Source organism: Vigna umbellata, chromosome 1, assembly GCF_029865625.1.
Source record: "Vigna umbellata cultivar VRB3 chromosome 1, Vumbellata_1.0, whole genome shotgun sequence".
In the NCBI taxonomy this organism is placed as follows: domain Eukaryota; kingdom Viridiplantae; phylum Streptophyta; class Magnoliopsida; order Fabales; family Fabaceae; genus Vigna; species Vigna umbellata.
Window position 1 is genome coordinate 23,817,445 of NC_142165.1, and position 21,363 is coordinate 23,838,807.

A 21,363-nucleotide genomic window follows, 5' to 3' on the forward strand; every position below is an offset into this window, starting at 1 on the left:
ATTCTGGTCGAGCCTGAGTTATGTAGGTCTTTTACTTAGAGTTCATAATGAGCAGTGTCGATCTTACACATAGTAATCGTATTGGGTAGTGCTCGATTTTACACCAAGCGCTCTTACTCTTCTCTTGAAATTTTTTTTTGTAATATAGATCATCCATCTGTGTCGATCAACAGTGTCGAGCACCCTCGTAATACATATCCTTCATTTGTGTCGACCAACATTGTTGAGCACCCTGGGTAATACAGATCATCCATCTGTGTCGATCAATAGCGTCGAGCATCCTTGTAATACAGATCCTTCATCTGTGTCGACCGACATTGTTGAGCACCCTGGGTAATACAGATCATCCATCTGTGTCGATCAATAGCGTCGAGCATCCTTGTAATACAGATCCTTCATCTGTGTCGACCGACATTGTTGAGCACCCTGGGTAATACAGATCATCCATCTGTGTCGATCAATAGCGTCGAGCATCCTTGTAATACATATCCTTCATTTGTGTCGACCAACAGTGTCGAGCACCCTTGGTAATACAGATCATCCATCTGTGTCGACCGACAGTGTCGAGCATCCTTGTAATGCAGACCATTCATCTGTGTCGACCGACAGTGTCGAGTACCGTGTTAATACAGGTTTTTCATCTATCTGGTAGTCGGTATTACTTTATTTTGGAATGATGAACATTATATGAGATGAATAAATGTTTGTGAAATTCGAACGAGTGTTCCAAGGAGGAACGTCTCTATGATCTAGATGTGATATGTTGTATAGTATGACCATGGTAAAATCGCTGATGGCGGTTCATCCTGATATTGCATGAGTGCTCGTCCTCATGTAGAGGGGAGTAGGTCATGTGTGGGAATGGCAGGAGGTTCTTCGTTCATCGCTTAGTATGGGCGACGGACTAACCTCGAGTGGCAGCTGTTTAGGTATATCCCGGCTACTACACCACTCGGGTGCACGAACGCCTGCGGTTACATGGATTCATACAGTCCGGACGGTCTGTCTTATATACATATTTCTATGTTAAATTATATGATAAAGTTACATGTTGTATGGGTGAATTGAAGTATTAAATGTATGTGTTAAATTGTATAAATTAAATACTATAAGCTTACCCTGTGTTCTCTTCTTTGTGTTGTCGATTGTCTATGTACGTCCGTCTTGTCCTTGCGATGATCATCCATGTGGATGGGAGCAGATGGAAGTGAGCTGCTGGAAGAGGCGCTGGTAGAAGAAATTTCGGAAGATGTTAATCCGGTTGAAGTAGGGGTTAAAGTCGAGCCCTAGAGTGCTCGACATGTGGTAGCCGTTAGTATTTTTGTTTAGTCTTAGAATTTGGAATACCGCTGGCTATACTACTTTTTGTACTTTAAGTCGTTCGACGATTTGAACCTCGTATCTTTTTGTAAAGACTGCACTGTTTTAATGATTAATGTAATTACTTCTGATTATGGTGATCACTATATTTTGGGATGTTACACTTTTATACCCTGAGTTATTATAAATTTAAAAGAAATAACAATCAAGTTATTAAAAATTTAAAATTAAAATTAAAATTAATTTTAATATATGTAAAAATTTGATTATACATTTTAAAATCATCTTAAATAGTTAAATCAAAAGAAATATGGTTGCTTATATAAAAATTGTTACAGAATAACAAACAGTTAAATTTAGCTAAATGACATGAAATTATGTAATATAAAAATAAAAAAAATAATGAAGGAAAGTTACTTTTTAACTATGTATAATGTAAAAATAAAATAATTTTAATGTTAAAAGAAACATTATATAAAATATCTTGTCAATAGAAACGAGTGTTCCCTTCTTCACATTATATAAAATGCTTATATTTGTTGTAAAGCTCAGAGGGAGGAATAATTGTATTTATGTGGTTTGTGCTTGTTATCAAGGATAAAAAAGATTTTTCACTATAATTACCCAAATCTCAGTGTATTTCCGTAGATAAAAAAAAGTACTTCATCTCATAAATCCAGCTAATTATTCATTGCAAATTCCTTGATGCCAGTTAATCTTCTAAATCCATCTCTTCCAATTTCTCTTAACCGTTCTTTCTCTTAAAGTGAAAAGAGTCATAGGCTTTATTCTTTTGGGTGTATTTGGGAGAGGTGATTTGTGAAAGATGATTTGAATGGATTGGAGAGTAATTTTTTAGTTGTTTTTTTAGTGGATTTGTGGATAATTGAGAGTGGATTTAGAAGTAAAGTTTCTAAGAATTAGTGTAGGATTTGATTGATGTGATAAATTTTAAAAATTAGTTTAATTGGTAGAAATTAAAGATTACTAAAATGCCCTTAGTTATAAAAGTAATATAAAATAATAATTGTTAATGTTATATTTAATTGTAAAAGTGTTTATAAAGAATAAAAAATTAAAATTAATTATTAAAATTAGTTTGAAAAATGTAAAAAAAAATTGTAATTTAGTAAAATGAAATAATTTTTTTATATATAATATTTTTTAATACAATTTATTACTAAGTTGTATGATTTTATTTATTATTGAAGTGAAATTTAATATTTATAAAAAAATAATTAATCAAAATTCAACTAACAATATTACCAAATAAAAAAAAGTTGAAAAAAGCTACCAAAGAAGCAAAGAAGTTTATGATATAAAAAAAGGTGAGAGCATCATAAAGTCAAGGTCTGTGCTACTGAATTTGGGAATAATAGTTCATGGGCTTTATAATGCGTGAAATTCTGAAATATGAATGATGCATGCACTGGTGCATGCAGGTGGTATCTGTTGTGGAAGCACTTCATTCTGATATGGGCGATTTACTCTTCATTCTTCACTCCCATAGAGTTCGGTTTCTTCAGAGGCTTACCTAACAACATATTTCTCCTGGACATAGCGGGGCAATTGGTGTTTCTGATGGACATGGTGGTGCAGTTCTTGGTGAGCTATCACGAAGTTCACTCCAACTCACTCTCCTTGGTCCTCGACCACTACAAGATCATCGTCAGGTACCTCAAGTCTCGCTTCATCTTCGACCTCCTCACATGTCTCCCATGGGATTTCATCTACAAGCGCACCAACAACAATGAGCTCCTCCGCTCTCTGCTCTGGATCAGACTTGCTCGTGCTTCCCGTGTCACCCAATTCCTCGACACCCTCGAGAAGGATACAAGGATCAATTACTTGTTCACCAGAATCCTCAAACTCTTCGTCGTTGAACTTTACTGCACTCACCACCGCTGCTTTTCCTCCAACGCACAAACCTTCATCCTCCAGAAATCTCCCTCATCTCCCTCCTCTCCGTCCTCCCTTTCACGCTGGACCCAACCATAGCCTTAGTAAAGACGACACCAATGCAGCGTTGGAACCGGATTTCGTACTCTGTAACCGAGTACGCATGATTTCCAACCATAACTCCAAGGTGTAACCGGTTACGCTTCACGTGTAACCGAATACGCCCCACTGTGCAACTCTTCTTCATCATCGAACCAGTTACGCCGTTCTTTGTAACCGAATACACATCACTTCTTCAACTCCACCGTTAAGCATGGCTGAATGGTTTGCTTGGAATTTTTAAAATAGGACGGGGCAAAGCAGTCTTTTCCATCCAAATCATCGCAAATCTTCTCAGATTAGCGGGATGCTCCTTATATCCGAATCTCGCAAATCCTCACTTTTCCCTCCGTGCAAATCGTGGCAAGCGAACATGACTTTATTCGCAAATCAATCTTCGCAGATCAGCGTGAATAGGAGTATCCACGCAAAGGAACACAACGTTAATGTCTTAAATTTGATTGAATCGAATTAAAACATGTCTTTTTAAACTTTATAAAAGAAAAAATACATGTGCTGCAACTCTTCAATTTTACTAATTTGGATCAAATCATAATATTACTTGTTATAATTAATACACTGTAAATGTCTAAATATTTGTCAAGATTTAACTAGATTATTTATATTAAAATGTTAAAATTAAATAGTCCAATTGTAACAACTTCATTTCTGTTTTAAATAAGAATTACAACATTGTTCTAACTACACAATCCTTTTTAGTTTGTATTTATTCCTTAAAATAACATTTAGAAATAAAAATTATGTATTGAAAATTGGTAGCTACAATGAAAATTGCTAATTTTTATCTTATTCACTCGTAGAAAAATTCTGTTTCAAAAAAGAATTAAATCTTTTTTTCTAACTACACAATGCTTTTTAATTTTGTATTTACTCCTTAAAATAATTTCACTTACAAATAAAAATTATTTTGTTTTGAAAATTGGTAGCTACAGTTAAAATTAATAACTTTTATCTTATTTACTCGTAGAAAGGGCAAACATAATTAATTAAACATTAATTAATGTTAATAAAATACATTTAGGAAAACTATTAGTTTTAAATGATTTTATAGTGGAAATACATTTTAAGATGTTATTTTAATATAAATAATTTTTAATTTTTTTTAATATAAATAAACGTTATAATTTGTTTCAAATTTTAGTTTAGGTTTTCCTTTTTAAAATTCTTATTTTAATTAAAAAAAATAAAATAAATATATTTTAAAATCTTTATTTTGAATATAAATAACAGAGTTTTATTTCAAATTCTAGTATGTTTTTCCTTATCAACCTTAACATATTATATGTCTTGTCTAATAAGGGTTATAGACTGCCTACCGATGTTCATATGATGCTAATCGAGACCTATATGCTATTTAATAAGAGTTATATAATATCCTAATTTAGGATATCACTAGGAATATAATACTTTTTTAACTTACAAAAATTTAATTCTTAACAATATCAAAATACAACACGCCTATTATAATCTAAAAATCATTTATAAATAAAATAAACTAAACAAAAAGCAAAACGTTTAATCCTTACAAATAATTATCACAAAATAAACTTAACATTATTATCTAAGCAAAAACGTTTAATAAATTTGATTGTTTTCCAAACTCTAATATACTCGTTGCTTTATTCATCAAACCGACACATCTATAGAATATGTTAAGACAAGATCGTCTAGAGATCAGACCACATCTTAAGACATAGTATGCTTTAAAGCTTAAAATTAAGCTTATTGCTAAGATTGTATTTGATCTTACTCTATTTTCTAATTTGTTCCATTTTAGGTGCTTAGGTTTTTTAGTTGTCATATGTTACTCTCTTGACTATTCACTATAGCTATTTTCATTTCTCGTTTTACATTTCATTTTATATGTTGTTCTCCATTGTTAATTGCATTGTGTGATAAGAATATTGTTTTGATACTGATTCATAAATGATCATTAGCTTAGGTTCCATTATTTGCATTATCATTTTAGGATACAAGTCATGCATTATTTTCCTTTCTTTTCATTTACTCATCCATTTTCCTTCCTTATCAATGCATCTATTCATCTATTTTCATCATACATATATCATTCTCTTGCATTCATTGATTAGTTTTAGTAGATACATGCATTATTAGTTAGTTTTATACTTTTCCCACCTTGTTTTGATAAAATTAGGACTTAATTCTATAATTTTATCCTTAACAAGTATGAAGTCAACGAATTAGACCCTAGGTTGCCTTATATTACATTAGTGGGGAATTTAGGTTTTGTTGGCTTTAATGCGACTAAAATGTCTTTCAACAAGCAGCTACAATCAATGAGGTATAATACAAGAGTAAGACTGACTATTTCCACTATGGTGTTATGGTACGGTGATGCTCATGGTGTTGTTCATGACTGAGGTAGTCATGATGGTGGTGTATTTATGATGGTGATCAAGGTAATTAAGATACTTTAGATGATGTTATGTTGATAGCGGTATTACTATAATGGTTTTAGTAGGTAGTTAGTTTAGACGCTAATGAGTGGATAAATCGAGGGTTTATATGTGTGAGATGTTACTAATGACATCAAGATTTAAGGGTCAAAGATCAAGGATTAAAGATCAAGGATCGAAAATTGAGTACTTCATTATGATTAAGTTGTTATGACTAGAGAATTAGGAATCTTGTTGTTATTTTGGTTGGGTATGGGGTGATTTTAGAGCTATCAAAATGGGTCACAACATGCGGGCCAACCCGGCCCACCACGAATTCGAGCCAGGTTGGGTTTGAAAAAATTGTATTTCTTTTATACGGGTCAGATTTCAACCCGGCTCATTTAAACCCGGCTCATGCGGGTTGAACCCGTGGTGGGCCGGGTTGGCCCACCAACCCACCTACCTAATTTTATTTTATTAAAATTTAATTTTAATTTTATAAAAAAAATATTTATTATTTTTTTTGCTAGAAAAAATTATTTAAATTCCTTATTTTAAAAGCTAATTAAACATCCATATTGAGAGTGAAATTTTATTAGGTTTGAATTATAGAAAGTTTGTAAAAAATTTTTATTTAAAAAAACTATAATTATGTGAGCCAACCCATGGTCGGGTCGGGTTCGAATTTTTTTGGCTCGCTAATAAATGAGCTGGGTTGGGTTGGCTCACTAAGTGACCAACCCGTGGTGGGTCGGGCCGGGTCGGGCCGTGTGGCTCGTTTTGACAGCTCTAGGTGATTTATGGTTGATATATTCAATGTGTTTATATCTTATTATTATTATGATTGTTTTATCGGTAGCTTAACCTATACATGTTTATTTGTGTTTGTGAATGATATTATTGACGATGATTGTATAATGGGTTATACGTGAGCAGATGATGTTGCAGATGGTGTTGAAATTCTCTGTGCAATTTTCTCTCTTCCTTACTTTATATTTTTTGTTTAATTATTTTCTAAGGAGTATTTAAATCTAAAGAAAATTATTAACGGCACGCATTTGCGATAAAAAACAAATTCACCCCCTCTTAGTTTGTTGTTCACGCTAACCATTTCGTAGCACCGCTTTGACAATGATTACAATACAATTTGTGAAACCCTAGAAAATGGTATTTTAGAAGTGGTGGTAGTCTAAAAATAGTGAGACTCGATTATTTTAATAGTAAACGGTTTTATTATAAATAGTTTTGTTATAAACGAGTTTCATTATTTTAAAATGTACCATCTCTCTAGAAATCACTTTTCTAGAGTTCTCTACCTTATCTCTAAGAGTTCTTGATCTCAAGTCATCTATTTGACAATCAGGAGGTGCCTAGACGATCGCGACGTCAAGGTCTACAACCTCTACCGATCAATTCGTTGTTTAGAGCAAGTAAGTCAAAAACCCTTTTCTTTGGTATTCTAGGGTTCTTGATCATGCACGACGTTTCTGTTTTGCATGTATCAAGACTCTCTCTTCTTTGTTTATTGGTTCGTTTGTGGTTGTAATGTTGGTCTCCATCCATCAATCAGTGATTTGTAGGTATTCTAGAAGTTCCTTGTGCCACAAGAAATCTATGGAGCGTTTAGAGGTTTTGGAGCTGTTGAGTCGAGGTAAGGGAAGTTAGTTAATTGTTTCTAAAATGTATGTATGCTGTATAAATTGAAGGTGTATGAGTACTAAACTGTTTGAATGTGAATATTGATTTGTGTTAGTAATTGTTGAGGTATGGTGGTGAAATTGATGAACTTTGTGATGATGAATAATTAGAATTTATGTTGAATCTGTGTGGAGGTGTTATTATTGTTGTATGTGATGTTGATGAAGTGAAACTAGATGATTAAATTATTGGAAGAAAGTGTTAGTATTAGTTATAGGTTACTTTGGTCTAAAATGGAGGTTTAATGTAGTGAAATGGTGAGAAAGGGTTGGTGAATTGATTTGGTGAAGTTGAGATTGTGTATGAGTTGGTTTGGATGTATTTAATCCTTGGTAATGTTAGAGAATTAAGTTAGGAGGGTGTGATGGTAATGAGGTAGAGTTCTACTTGTGTTAGAACACAATTTTGAGGAAGTGAACTAGTGAAAAACTTGAGTTTGAGGTTCTGTGGGCATAAGGTCGGTTTAGAGGGTTTTGGTAAGTTGTTTGGGACTTGTTAGAGTCCCTAAGTTGCTTAGAATTGTACTACAAATAGTAGAATTCAATTTGGGTCTCTAAGTTGAGTTTTTGTAAGTTTTTAGGTGAGATCTTGAGGTTACTTGTTTAGATTGATGTTAGAAAGGTTTAGAATCGTTTAGTCAAGTATAATTAGGTATATAAAACAATTTAGGAGTGCTAGAAGTTGGAAAAAATAGTTAGAATTGGTAAACTTGGGTGGAGTTGCTTAATTCTGCAGAATGTAGAATTATGCAGACTCGTTGTGCGAATCCATTCACACAAGGAGTGGCCTTGGCAAGTTGCTCTTTGTTTGAGCAATTCGCACAGCGAGAGGGTGCGTTGTGCGAATGATTTGAGATGGTTGCTCTCTGTTTGATGATCCGCAAGGCGAATTGGGACGCTATGCGAGGGGTTTAGGGTCTGATTCAATTAGGAGTTTAATCGCATAACGAGTTTAATTGCTATGCGAATGTTTATGAGGAGTGGGTTTTTGTTTGAAGATTCGCACAGCGAGTTGGGTTGGTGTGCGAGAAACTTCTAAATTCGCTCTGCGAATGTGTGCGCTGTGCGAATGGTCCAGGTTTAGTTCACTCTTTTCTTTTAGTCTTAAGTTGTTTTAAATGAATTATTGAGTGCAATATGAAGTATGGTTAAGTTGGTCTTACATTACATAATTAGTTATTGTCACGAGTTATGTTATAAAGTGAAAGTTGGCGATTTCAAAGTATGGTTGATGGACGTAATTCCATGATCCTCACGAAGAGGTTACATGGTGGTGCCCTATGTTGTGATCCAAAGTTAATTCTCTTGTTGAGATTCAAGTATGTTTAGAATGAATGCAGGAGCTCAGTCTTGAGGGTTATCCTGAAACTCCAATGGTCTTTCATTCTCAAGTAGAGAGGATTGGTCCATGTCGTGAGGAGTAGCAGAAGGTCTTAGTCTTGGGGGCTTCCAATATGCTCCAAGGTGTGGTGCAGACTAACCTCGCGAGTGTGGTAGGGTGAAACCCATTGGCAATGGCTTTGCAAAGCAGTAGAAACCACCACGAGTGCACGACCATCTATAGCTCGACAATCATTCTAAGTTCGGACAATCAATTCATAATAAGTGTTCTACATAAATGGTTTGATGATTGTGTAGTGATATGTTGATTGTATATAACATGTTTTAAATGAGTTTATATATATATATATATATACACACACACACACACACACACACACACACACACACACATACACACACACACACACACACATATATATATATATATATATATATATATATATATTGTCTCTCAATTGTAAACTAGCTTACCCTTGCATTTTTTGTGGTTTGTCTTTGTTTGTGGTTTCTCTATTGCGATGATCACCTTAATGGTATGAGCTTAGGGATACAATCTTTCAGTTGACTCAGCGGGAGGTTGGGAGTGAAGCTTGCAGAGTATGTTCTACTCTTATTCTTCAGGTGAAGATTTTTATTCTTCAAAAGATTTGTAGTTCTGTTATATCATTATTAATGTAAGGTTCATTTTAGTAGTTTATATTACTAAATTGGGATGTTACACAATTCAATCTAACAGAATTTTTAGAGTTTTCTCTCTTCTTACAAGTGTAAGCTTATGATTCTATGAAGCTTGAGAGTATTTTCTTTCTTTTGTATTTGCTTTTTTTCTCAAATGATTTCTTTCGTTTTCGTGTGCTTATTTTCTTGATATTCTCTTCAAGGATCTTCAATTAATAGGCTTTAAGAGAAAATATCCATTAGATATCACTTATTTTGTACCTTCGAATTTTCATAGCCTTATCGTAGGTAGCAGCCGTAGGTTGAAGTCAACTTGTTAGAGCAAACATGTTTTTTCAGTACTTTATCAAAAGTAGGTTGTACGAACTCTTCAGTGTGACTTTTAATGGTGAGAAATTCCGTGAATGTCTTCTTTATCTCTAATGTCCAATCCTAACTTGTATATGATAGAGCAGGTGGATACTTAGGCAACTACAAAGAGTAGAGTAGATATGCATGCAGACAAATGTGTCTTTTTTTTGATAACTTTTGTTGTTTTGAAACATTGTGCATTTAATGCTCTTTAATGTGTGTTCAGAACAATTATAAGCTTTTCAAATTTTCTATTGTTCAAGCAATATTTGATCGTTTAAGCATTGCTGTAGAGATACCAAACAATTCATAAAGGTTTCTTCGTTGGATGAAAATGTTGTTTAGTACAAGGTATCGTTTGGCCTATATAAGAGGTTTCCTAACAACACTTTGTTTAGTGATCTCAGTTTGGTTCAAGAATGCGTTTATTACAATGTTTATACCTTTTAGCGTGTTTACCAAAAACATCATTTTGCTCATTATTTTTTAGGATAGTGAAAGCTCGTTTAACATTGTTTAACAAAGTATAGCAAGAGTGTGTTTACTAAAGCTTTTCTTTTAGACATTCAAATTTCATAAGGCTTTTTTAGAAAATGATTTTCTTTCAACGATGTTATTTTCCTTAAAGGTAACACTTTGTCACATGCTCATTTCGTTTATTGTTGTTTGTTAAACTTCAAAATATATGAGGACGTTAGACGGTCTAGTTTTATAGACGATCTTGTCTTAACACTATTCACCCCTCACATCTAATCAGACCTTACATCCCATCATTCAAACCTCTTTGTCACTATGCTCCTCGAGGATAGGGGACTACTATACTAGTAAGGTTACAACCAAAGATATAAATTTTCTTTACAAAACTCTACATAATGATTATCGAGTACCTACTGCCGATATCACGCTTGGTAAGGAAAAAGAAGGCCAACCACCACTAGTTTAGTGAAATTCTTCATATGCTTGGAAGTATGAAAATACTAGGGGTTGATGTACTGTAGATAACCGGATTACCCTTCGACCTTACCAACTTGATCTCGTCCTAGGATAGCTTAATACAAAGCATCACTACCTGACCACAAGCCGACCCGTTCTACTACCTTTTGAACTATCAATGCTAATTGTATATTACTCTATAACATAGTAGCATTTGAATCAAACATCTGACTCATGGTAAATGGGTTAGTGGGTCCCATATAGGTGAGGGCCCACAAACTTCATAATTACCTTATAAATTGTGCAATCATTAAGATAATATTTTACGTTTATTATTACAACATTAACTACTATCTGATGTACTCAATTATCTTGAGTGTTAGAGTATCTTTTAGAGACACATCCCCTTTCGATTTCGAAGTAACGTGAATCTAGAACATTTGTATTTGAAAAGTAGAAAGTCATTCATATAAAATTTGAAAACTCTTCGCATTATATACTATATATAAGAACAAACGTTATAATTTGTTTCAAAATTTAGTTTAGTTTTTTCTTTTCCAATTTCTTATTTTAATTAATATATACATATTTACAGTTGAATAATAATTGAAGCTACTTTCTCGTACAATGCTCATTCACCTAGCATCATGTAAAACCACTAAGCCACTTAAAACTACTCAATCATAAATAAAAAAAGTAAAGAAAAATATTTTTTATACACACTTACCAATGCATTTTTATTATTAATTGAATTGTTAAAAATCATAAATTTTGATGGACACACTGTCATTTAATAATTTTCTCTTTTAATTTCACAGTTTTCAATAATAAATTTAAATAGATAATAGAGTGTGTTACTCAGACTTATTAAATATAACTTAATGTAAAATCAAACAAACTTTTAAATAATTTATCTGTTCAAACTTATATGAAAGTTACTAAAATTATTGAAGTTACCAACTTCCGTTGAAGTTAAATCTTGAAGAAGTACCCGTTAGAGCTTTTTAAAAATTAACGTATTTTTCTGATGCATTACGACAAGTGTGACATTTTTTCTTAGTGGAACCATAGTATTTTTCGATACAACTCATAGGGTTTGAAACTTCTAGGGTCCGCCCATTCATGTGTGTTTGAAAGAGATAAAGTAGAACAAAGACACTCTCCAACGTTCCCATTTCTCTCTCTCAACTTTTCAAATTTTCCTTTCATTTCCTATCGGTTATAATAGTTCAATTTGCAGATCCTTCCTCGCGAAACCCTGTTCTCTGATTTGCTAATGCGATCCATTTCGATCTTCTCTGTCTTGCTAAGGTGATTATTCCCTACACCGTTCTATTCATTTAGTCTCAATGTAATACTCATTTTTTTGTGTCTTTTGCTTAAATGGTATTTAGATCCTTGAAAAGAGAATTAGAGTAATACTAATTTTGTTACTTAGAAGATTTTTGTAGAAACCTGACAATCTACTATTTAAAGGTGTGGATTTGTAGAGGTTTTTGTGTTTTCTTGCATTATTCGCCTCCTCTAATATAATTTTTTTGGTTGATTTTTGTTGTTGAAGGTGATGTTCTGACTTTTTTTTTTATTTAGTTCTGTGCAGGAGGGGTTTGTTCCTGTGGCTCTTTGGAACGGATTATAATGATTTGGAGGACCAAGTTTGAAAAGAGTTGCAATCCATTGAGAATATGGACAGTGACCGGAGCGTGTCTGCTCCATCTCATGGGCAAGTTGACGGCACTCAGAGAGTTAAAGCATTACATGGGTAATTTTGATTCATCTGTCCATAATCTAACGCTATATTTGTGATACAATTGTTCTTTTGAGATTAGACAAAACAAAAATCAATAGGATTTGTCCAGATGGGAGTTTCGAGAAGAGGGTTTGAAAAAAATTATAATTTTGAATAAGCTGTTTTAGTATATCTTACAATCAGGAAAAAACTATATTTCCCCCTGAAATACATGTTATAGATTGAGATGTTAAAACAATTGACGTGTCTGTATTATAAAAGGCAATTTTAGTCAGTGATGGGTTATTTTCTACCTTTCAAGTGTTGGCTCATTTATATAAATGTTGTCTTTACTATTCCCAAAGGGGATGTTTTATGGATAAGATTTAAATGTTGTGTTTTTTTGAAACAAAAATGCTACATTATTAGCCAGGAGGATTGAAATACTTTCGAATTATAGTTTATCTTCGTGCCTTCACTTTACATTGTCTTTTTTATTTTAATTGATAATGTTCAGGTATAAACAGGGAGGGTTGTAGTTGGTAAACGTACTAGGATATTTCTTCTTTGAGACATTGATGATGAAGTTAACTGGGTGATGCTAACCATAAAGTATCTATTTGTAGGAGGACTACTGGCCCTACAAGGCGTTCTACAAAAGGGCAATGGACACTAGAGGAGGTAGTTTTTCTTAAGTTTAGCGATGTTGTTTATCCTAGAAAATATTTAATTTAGTTTATTCTTGTTAATGTTTTCCATTCTTCTCTTTTTACTTATAATTTTGTTATCAAAGTAGTATCAATTATACACCAAATTAATAAATAAACATGTAACACATAAAGAGTCATGTTATTTTTTGTGCTCCAGGATGACATCTTACGGAAGGCAGTTGAGAAATTTAAGGGAAAGAATTGGAAAAAAATTGGTAATATATTGATATTATTCATTGTACATTCTAGTTTCCAGTGTGTGCTTAAGTTGTTTTGCATCTATTTCTTGATCCATGTACCAGAAGTGAGCTTTCTCCAAATAGACACTTGTTCAAATGATTTAAATGAGATGAAAACCTATGTATTGTTGGGGGAGAGATTTGCTTTATTTTCCTTGGTAGGTTTCTAATGTCAACTCCGTCCTCCTAAACCAAATTGTAATTTTAATCTGTCCTTGTTTACCATTTATTTAGCTTGTCTCTTATGAGGGTTTGTTCTTTTTGCTTGGGTACTTTCTTAAACAAATTTATCACACATCCACGTGTTTTTGTATAATGTTTTATGTTTGCTTTTCTAATTACCAAATATGTGTATGAAGCGGAATGTTTCAAGGATAGGACTGATGTGCAATGCCTGCATAGGTGGCAAAAGGTTTTAAATCCTGAACTTGTTAAAGGTCCATGGTCTAAAGAGGTATTCTCTTCTTTGCATTTATTTTTTTGTGCTCATTTTTTCATATTAGAGTTATTCTTTCTCCCTTTCCTGCTTAACACTAAAAGGATAACATGGTATTGGAGCCTAGTCGAACATATTGTCTACTGTTCAATCGGAGATGCTTCCATTCCTTTGATCTGACCTTGGACTATCAGTTTTCTAGTTTGATATATACTAATAACATGCTTGTTTAATCCAATTTCAATCAGGAAGATGACATAATTATTGAATTGGTTAATAAAAATGGGGCTAAAAAGTGGTCATCTCTTGCACGACATTTACCTGGACGTATTGGTAAGCAATGTCGAGAAAGGTATGGTTATTGGATCCTATTGAATTTCTACTAATTATTTCCTGTATTCATTAAGTTTCTTTTTTTCTCAAGTAATTTGTTCTCTATAGATTATTGTGTCCTCACAACGTTGTTTATTGTATCCTGGAGTATTTCACTCAACCTTATTTGTTGTTACTTGTCATAATATCCATAGCTCAATCATGGATAATTTTCAACAGTAGCCTCAAATTCACAATAAAAAGATTTTCACTGTACAATACCAATATAGATACTAGAAGAGTAGTTAAATAGTGCACCATGATTTCCCTTATTGCCCTTTCGCATTGTGTCATGTCAAGGTTGCTATCTTCCCCATTGAGTTGCACTTGGCTGGTGTGCTTGGCATGTGTGGGCACCACGACCAATTCTGGGCAAATGGTCTGCAGAATCTTTGATCACTTCACTAGTGTTGCTTCATCAATGTTGTTAAATAATCATCATTACCACACTGTAACACTAAACATGGTGTTTCTGGACTCCATTGTTCACTATCCATTATTTGCTATTATATGCCAATGTCTTTAATCACCACGATGGCCTGCCATGCCATGGGTTGTGGATTTCATGACCCATTTTTTCTTTTGGAAAAGTTAACTTCATACTTAAAATATATTGACCCGTAACAGGTTGTTGATTTATCTAATAGTATTCTCTTCGTCTTGATAAGAGATTGTTTTTGTTATTTCACTCTTAAATCATTGAAAAGCATCCATATATAATTATTTTTTGGTAGTGAAAATAAATATATAATATAATGAATGTAATTATTTCCATAAATAAGATATATTTTAGTTAGATTAATATCTGGACTTGAATCCATTTTTTTGCGGATGATATAGTTTTTATCGAAGAGTCAACATGCATTTTTAGACTTGGGCTTTGTTGACAGACTTGACTTTGGAAATAAATTACTCCCTCAAGTAGTTGAGGATGGAAGAAGAACTCACATCATATTTTTCGAAGTTAAACATTTGGGAACAATAATACAAAATATGGGGAAATTACTAAGGGTGTCATTTAAGCGAGATGGTTGCAGAAAGGCATGGGAGGTTATTTATGATCACCTAGTACCTACTAAGCTCAAAGTTAAGTGTTATTTGTACTGTGTTACATGTCTGGCTATACTCAGGTTAAAATGGAGAAAGGTATTGGATGTTATTTATGATTTCATTGTACCTACCTAGTAAGCTCAAAGGCACTTTTTATATAATGTTGTATGTTTAGCTATACATTATGGTAATGAGAATGTTTAAATGGACATGTAACCATTTAAGAAAAGTGGATACTAAATTAGTTAAGATGGTGTGGACATATTAATACCCAAGTTCCTATATCATACTATACTTTAAAGAGGTTAGTGCTTTCGTCAACTTGAGCTATAGGGTAGGGATAATATGATGTTCATTTTTCATTTGGTCTTTAACGTAACTGAATGATCTGTGTAGTAAACCTCTTTTCTTTTTTGGGATGGGGTTTCGTTGTAATTGTTGATGCTCATTTTTATTAATATAATTTGTAAAACTTGCTAGGTGGGTTAATCATCTTGATCCTACTATAAAAAAGGAAGCATGGACTCAGGAAGAGGAGTTGGCTCTAATACATTATCATCAGATATTTGGGAACAAATGGGCCGAGTTGTCAAAGTACATTCCTGGAAGGTATATATGCATATTAAATTATTTTTCCATAAACTGTGAACATGCTGTCAAGCCACTTCCACATCGAGGTACTGTTCTATTTTATTGATGTTCCAAGGCACATTAGAGATTTGGATTCACAAAGTATTGCAGGCTCTGGTATGAGAAAGACAATAAAATTTTAATTGATGTTTTTTAGTTTGTTTTTATATATTTTTCTCTCCTAAAGGATTTCTGGAGTAACTGTTTGATATCTAAATTACAGTATGAGTAATGCCTGATTTTTTCATGTGCCATTTTATTTCATTCTCAATATTCTGTGTAAACAGGACAGACAATGCTATTAAAAATCACTGGAACAGTTCTGTCAAAAAGAAATTGGATTCTTATTTGACATCTGGTGTGCTTAATCAGTTTGAGCCTGTACCTCATGTTGGAAATTCAAATCAATCAACAAGGTTGCAGTGTAGTGGAGATGATAACTGTTCCAAAGGGATTAAAAGAGAAGAGATTTCGGAGTCCAGCCAAGGTTCAGCTAATGCTGTTTGCTTTCCGTCTGCTAGAGGAATGAGCAGTACTGAATTACAAACTGGAGAGGCGACTTGTAGGCCAAATGAAGAATGTAATCTTCGAAAGGATCATAGTCCAAGTCAAGCATCTTGTTCAGAGCCATATTATGTATCAATTGATGATGTTAGTATATGCATTCCTGAAATTTCTCACCAAGAGGCATGCACTTCTCAGTTCATTGAGCAACAATCACATGAACTGGGAAATTCCATAACTGGGGATCGTCATTTCAATTTACATTCCTTACCCAATGTTTCATCAATGGTCGTGGGGCAGGATTCCTCACAGTTGCATAGAGATTGTGTAGCTTCTAGTGAAATCTGTGACATGGTAAAGGCGTTGGGTGCTTCAACTTCCATGGTGCCTGCATCTTTGGGTTCTCTTAAACCAGAGCATGTGTTGATATCTGATGATGAATGTTGCAGAGTTCTGTTTTCAGATTCAATAAATGATGGGTCTTTTCCCCCTGTAGATTATATTAAAGGTGAAGAAACAGTTAAATTTTCTGGATGTACTTCATTTCGTTGCCAATCTTGTAATATCCAGATATCTGAAACTGGTGGATCCTCAACTCCTCATCTAACTTGTCCTCGGTGTTCTAATAATTATCAAGGAACTTCATCCTCCCTGTCTAATCCTCCAGTACTTTCTGCACGTGATGATAGGGAGGGGCCAACTGCCAATGACAATCATTTATATGGGGAAGACGGTCAGCAGTTGGTCTCCACAGCACCTGCTAACCTCACTCATGTCAATTACATATCCAGTTCTCCCTGTGTGGATGGTATGGGTACTGTAGTAATGGAAGAACCACGTGAGGAAAACACAAATGTGCATACAGAAAAGGAGGACTCAGGATCTCTATGTTATGAACCTCCCCGTTTTCCAAGTTTGGATATTCCTTTCTTCAGCTGTGATCTTGTACAATCTGGGAGTGATATGCAGCAAGAGTTTAGTCCCTTGGGAATCCGCCAATTTATGATGTCTTCTATGAATTGTCTTACTCCTTTTAAGTTGTGGGACTCACCCTCTCATGGTGATAGTCCTGATGCATTGTTAAAAAGTGCTGCTAAAACTTTTACAGGTACACCATCCATATTAAAGAAACGGCACCGAGATTTGTTGTCACCACTCTCAGATAAAAGAGTTGAAAAGAAACTTGGGACTGACATGACTACCTTCACCAACAACATTTGCAGTTTGGATGTCATGTTCGATGACAATGAGACTCAGGAAACGGATATCCCTTCATTGCAAAAACAGAACAGTAGTGCATGTGTTGATGATGATAATAAAGAAAATTGCGGACAAGCTTATAAGCCAACTAAGTATGGAATTATCGATGAAAAGAACTGCTATAAAGATACTGTAGACAATTCTCAGCCTAATGTGAATCAACAGCAGCTAATGGTTGATGCCTCAGCTGCTGCCATTGTAAGTACTAAGTACTAATTATGTGAAATTTTTAAATACTTACTCTTTTCTTTGATGAAATTTTCACTTTATTCTATTTATCAGGAACAAGAACCTTCTGGAGTTTTGGTCGAACATGATGTGAATGACTTGACGCTGTCTCCTGATCAAGTTGGTTTAAAATCAAACAGAGGTCTTGTTACAAGTACTAAAACACCCAAAAGCATGAACAGAACCTTGGAAGAAGTTCCCAATCAGAACGGCCATTTGAAATTATCTTCTAAAAATCCATGCTCAAGGATTAATTCTAATTCTCCTTGTGTTCGTGCAAAGGAGCATGAAAACCTTTCTGTTGCTGTTACTCGTGTACAAGCTCCAGCGGACAATTCAGGGGAACAAACCAGAAAGGATGGTGGTTTTGAAACATGTAGCATGTAAGATTCCCTGTACTTGTTATCATTTAATTATTCCTGTCTTTCTATTTTTCCATGTTTTTTATGTATATAGTTGATTGTTTTTTATATTGAAACCGTAGGTACAACTGCTAATTGCTTAAGCTGTTTTCCTAGTAATTGTTTCTATGTGCCACACCTTAACTTTTTTTTTTTGTTTTGTTTTTCTGCATACTGGATTCTTTTCACCTTGGTCCTAATTATCTCATTGCAACTGACTGTCTTGTTGTTTGATGGTAGATTTGGTGGAACACCTTTTAGGAAAGGCCTTGAATCACCTTCCGCATGGAAATCTCCTTGGTTTTTCAACGCTTTTCTATCTAGCCCCAGACTTGATAACGAACTTACAGTTGAGGTACTGCATTTTTTTTTATTTGTTTTTTTTTGGTCTGTAGGTTAGATTTTAGTTTTTCACCGTATGTTATAACCAATAAACATGTTTACAGGATTTTGGGTATTTAATGAGCCCAGGTGATAGAAGCTATGATGCAATAGGGTTGTTAAAACAGATCAGTGAACATACTGCTGCTACATATGCCAATGCTCAAGAGGTTTTGGTAAATGAAACTCCCAAGGCATTACAGAAAGATGCATCTGGAAACGACAAGGATAACTGCCATGGTTCTCCCAATCAGCCTGGGAACCATTCTCAATTGGCTTCAAATGCATTGGTAAAGCTAAAATATAACGATTCCTTTTATGCATTATAATTATAGTTGGATCTTTCAATATGACATTATGGCATTACAAAAACCTGTTTGAATGAGTAAGACAGTACTATTTGTAAAAAAGATGGAAGTGAATTTGTTTGATGCTCTGTGTTCTGTCAATGCGAGAGAATGCCAAATCCGAGTGTTCTAATGCATTTTCTACCAAACTACTATTTGGAGTCTAGATAAATCTTAACGCTTATTGTTTTTCTATTCTCATTTTTCCGTGCAATTTGGAAACAGAAACAAAGTGAATATACGTATGAGGACATTTTGGTTTTTAAAGTAAAACAGAATGACTCTAACATTCTCCTATGGATTGTTAATGTTGTATGGAATTTGTTGTTTGCAGATAGAGCGACGTACACTTGACTTTAGCGAATGTGGAACACCAAGCAAGGGTGATGACAACAAATCCTCAGCTATAAGTTCCAAAAGCCCTTCTTCGTATCTGTTGAAAGGTTGTAGATGATTGTCAAATATGGATAAAACCTGTATTTGCATATATATATGTGTGTGTTACAAATATTATATGTATAGTATTCCATTTCTATGAATAGTTTTTCTGTAAGCAATGAAGCACCCCGGTGATCAAAGCTGATTGAAATAAATATCTTCCTTTCATTCAGTAGTGTGGTGCTTCTTAGTAAGCGAATATTTTGATCGAGTAAAACTTTCAAAGTTGTCAGGAATTTAGTGAAGTCAGTTCAAATTTGTTTTTGCAGGGCTAACTCTTAACATGGATAATATATTTATAATGATAGAAGTATATATATATATATATATATATATGTATATATATATATGTATGTATATATATATATATGTATGTATATATATATATATGTATGTATGTATATATATATGTATATATATATGTATGTATATATATATATATATATGTATGTATGTATATATATGTATATATATATATATATATATATATGTATATATATGTATATATATATATATGTATGTACATGTATGTATGTACATGTACATACATATGTGTATATATATATATGTATGTATGTGATAACTAAACATAAATATGGTAAATAAAATGTTAACAAAAAAAAATATAAATATCAAACAAAAAAAAGTTTATGCTTTTCTAGTTAATATAAAATTAGTTAATATAAAATTTTAACATCCATTTTTAATTTGGTGTATACAATTATATAAATCAGGTTATAATTAATTCTTAGTCTTTTTAAAGATTTAGTGAAAATATTTATTAATTGATAATCAATTCTTAGTCTTCTTTTGTCTTAGTTCATGGGGATTCAATCATGTTAAATTTATCCTAGGTTATTAGTATTTTATTACCTAGATTTTTAGTATTTTATTACCTAGATTTTTAGTATTTTATTACTTTTATTGATAATTATTCCAATACACTTGATTGTATTGATAATTAGTATTTTGAGTTGTTTTTTACTTGAATTTTGTGAAGTGATAATAGTCGTTAATATATTTTTCATTGTTTTAAACACTATTTCATATGCTTGTATCCTCAACAAAATGGGGTGACTAAGCACAAGAATATACATTTTATTCTTGTTGCATGTTATCTTATTAATAGTGTTATTTTCGGTTTTAAATATGAAAATTTGTTATTTTATTTTAGTTTCTAATGAACCTCTTTATCCTTTACCCGTTAAGGTTTTTGGTCTATATGTGTTGATCATAATTTTAGTTGTGGTCTTCGTAAGTTATTTCCTAAATTATAAAAATGTGTTTCTTAGGATTTACACAAAATAGATACGGTGTTTTTCTCATTCTTTTAGCGACTCTTTTGTTTATGTAATGTCACGTGAGCTTTCTTTTTATTTTAAGGCTTCTTTTTATTTTGATATCTCTCATTTGTTATTTGAGATTCTCCAACTATATTTTCTATATAGAAAAGAATTAACCCTATACCTAGTTTTTTTACTAAATTGAATATACACAATCTCTAATAATCTTTTACAAGACATCTACACATAAGTTTTCCTAAGTAAAAATGATTAATGATTATTGGCCCATTCTATATGGCCATTCTGTATGAACTTATAGGACTCTGTACAATAATATTTGTAAAGCTTCTCGGTGCAAAATATAGAGATTGACATTTTCTTTGCAAAACTTTCACTTTATTAAATTCTTTTCTCTAAGAACGAATGTTCATATATCATATTATTTTTACTAATAAGATTTTTTATAATCTCTTTACAAACTAAATTGGTTATTAAATTTTAAAGTTAATGCATATACATTAAACAACAAGTAAAATATTAATATATTTATTTAAAATGTTTGTATTTAATATTGTTCTCTGATATAATTTGTTAGCTAGGGTTGGAGCTTAGCC

The 21,363-nt window shown here is 32.9% G+C and overlaps 1 protein-coding gene across 1 annotated transcript; it reads left to right on the plus strand.

The window, feature by feature from the left end:
• Positions 1-11,852: 11,852 nt before the first annotated feature.
• LOC124833341 (transcription factor MYB3R-1-like) lies at positions 11,853-19,734 on the plus strand. The gene is made up of 13 exons (XM_088101212.1): positions 11,853-11,908; positions 11,982-12,052; positions 12,332-12,503; positions 13,097-13,151; positions 13,338-13,395; positions 13,779-13,873; positions 14,104-14,207; positions 15,758-15,886; positions 16,195-17,869; positions 17,954-18,282; positions 18,541-18,655; positions 18,747-18,971; positions 19,363-19,734. The coding sequence occupies exons 3-13, from the start codon at positions 12,427-12,429 to the stop codon at positions 19,480-19,482; spliced, it is 2,982 nt and encodes a 993-aa protein (XP_087957338.1). The 5' UTR covers positions 11,853-11,908; positions 11,982-12,052; positions 12,332-12,426; the 3' UTR covers positions 19,483-19,734.
• Positions 19,735-21,363: the final 1,629 nt, after the last annotated feature.

What these genes read in the sequence shown, in the direction of transcription:
- LOC124833341 (XM_088101212.1), top strand. Translation starts at nt 12,427, where the DNA reads ATGGACAGTGACCGGAGCGTGTCTGCTCCATCTCATGGGCAAGTTGAC. An exon ending in ATGCCTCAGCTGCTGCCATT is followed by an intron (nt 17,870 to 17,953) that starts GTAAGTACTAAG and finishes TCTATTTATCAG; the next exon opens with GAACAAGAACCTTCTGGAGT. An exon ending in ATAACGAACTTACAGTTGAG is followed by an intron (nt 18,656 to 18,746) that starts GTACTGCATTTT and finishes ACATGTTTACAG; the next exon opens with GATTTTGGGTATTTAATGAG.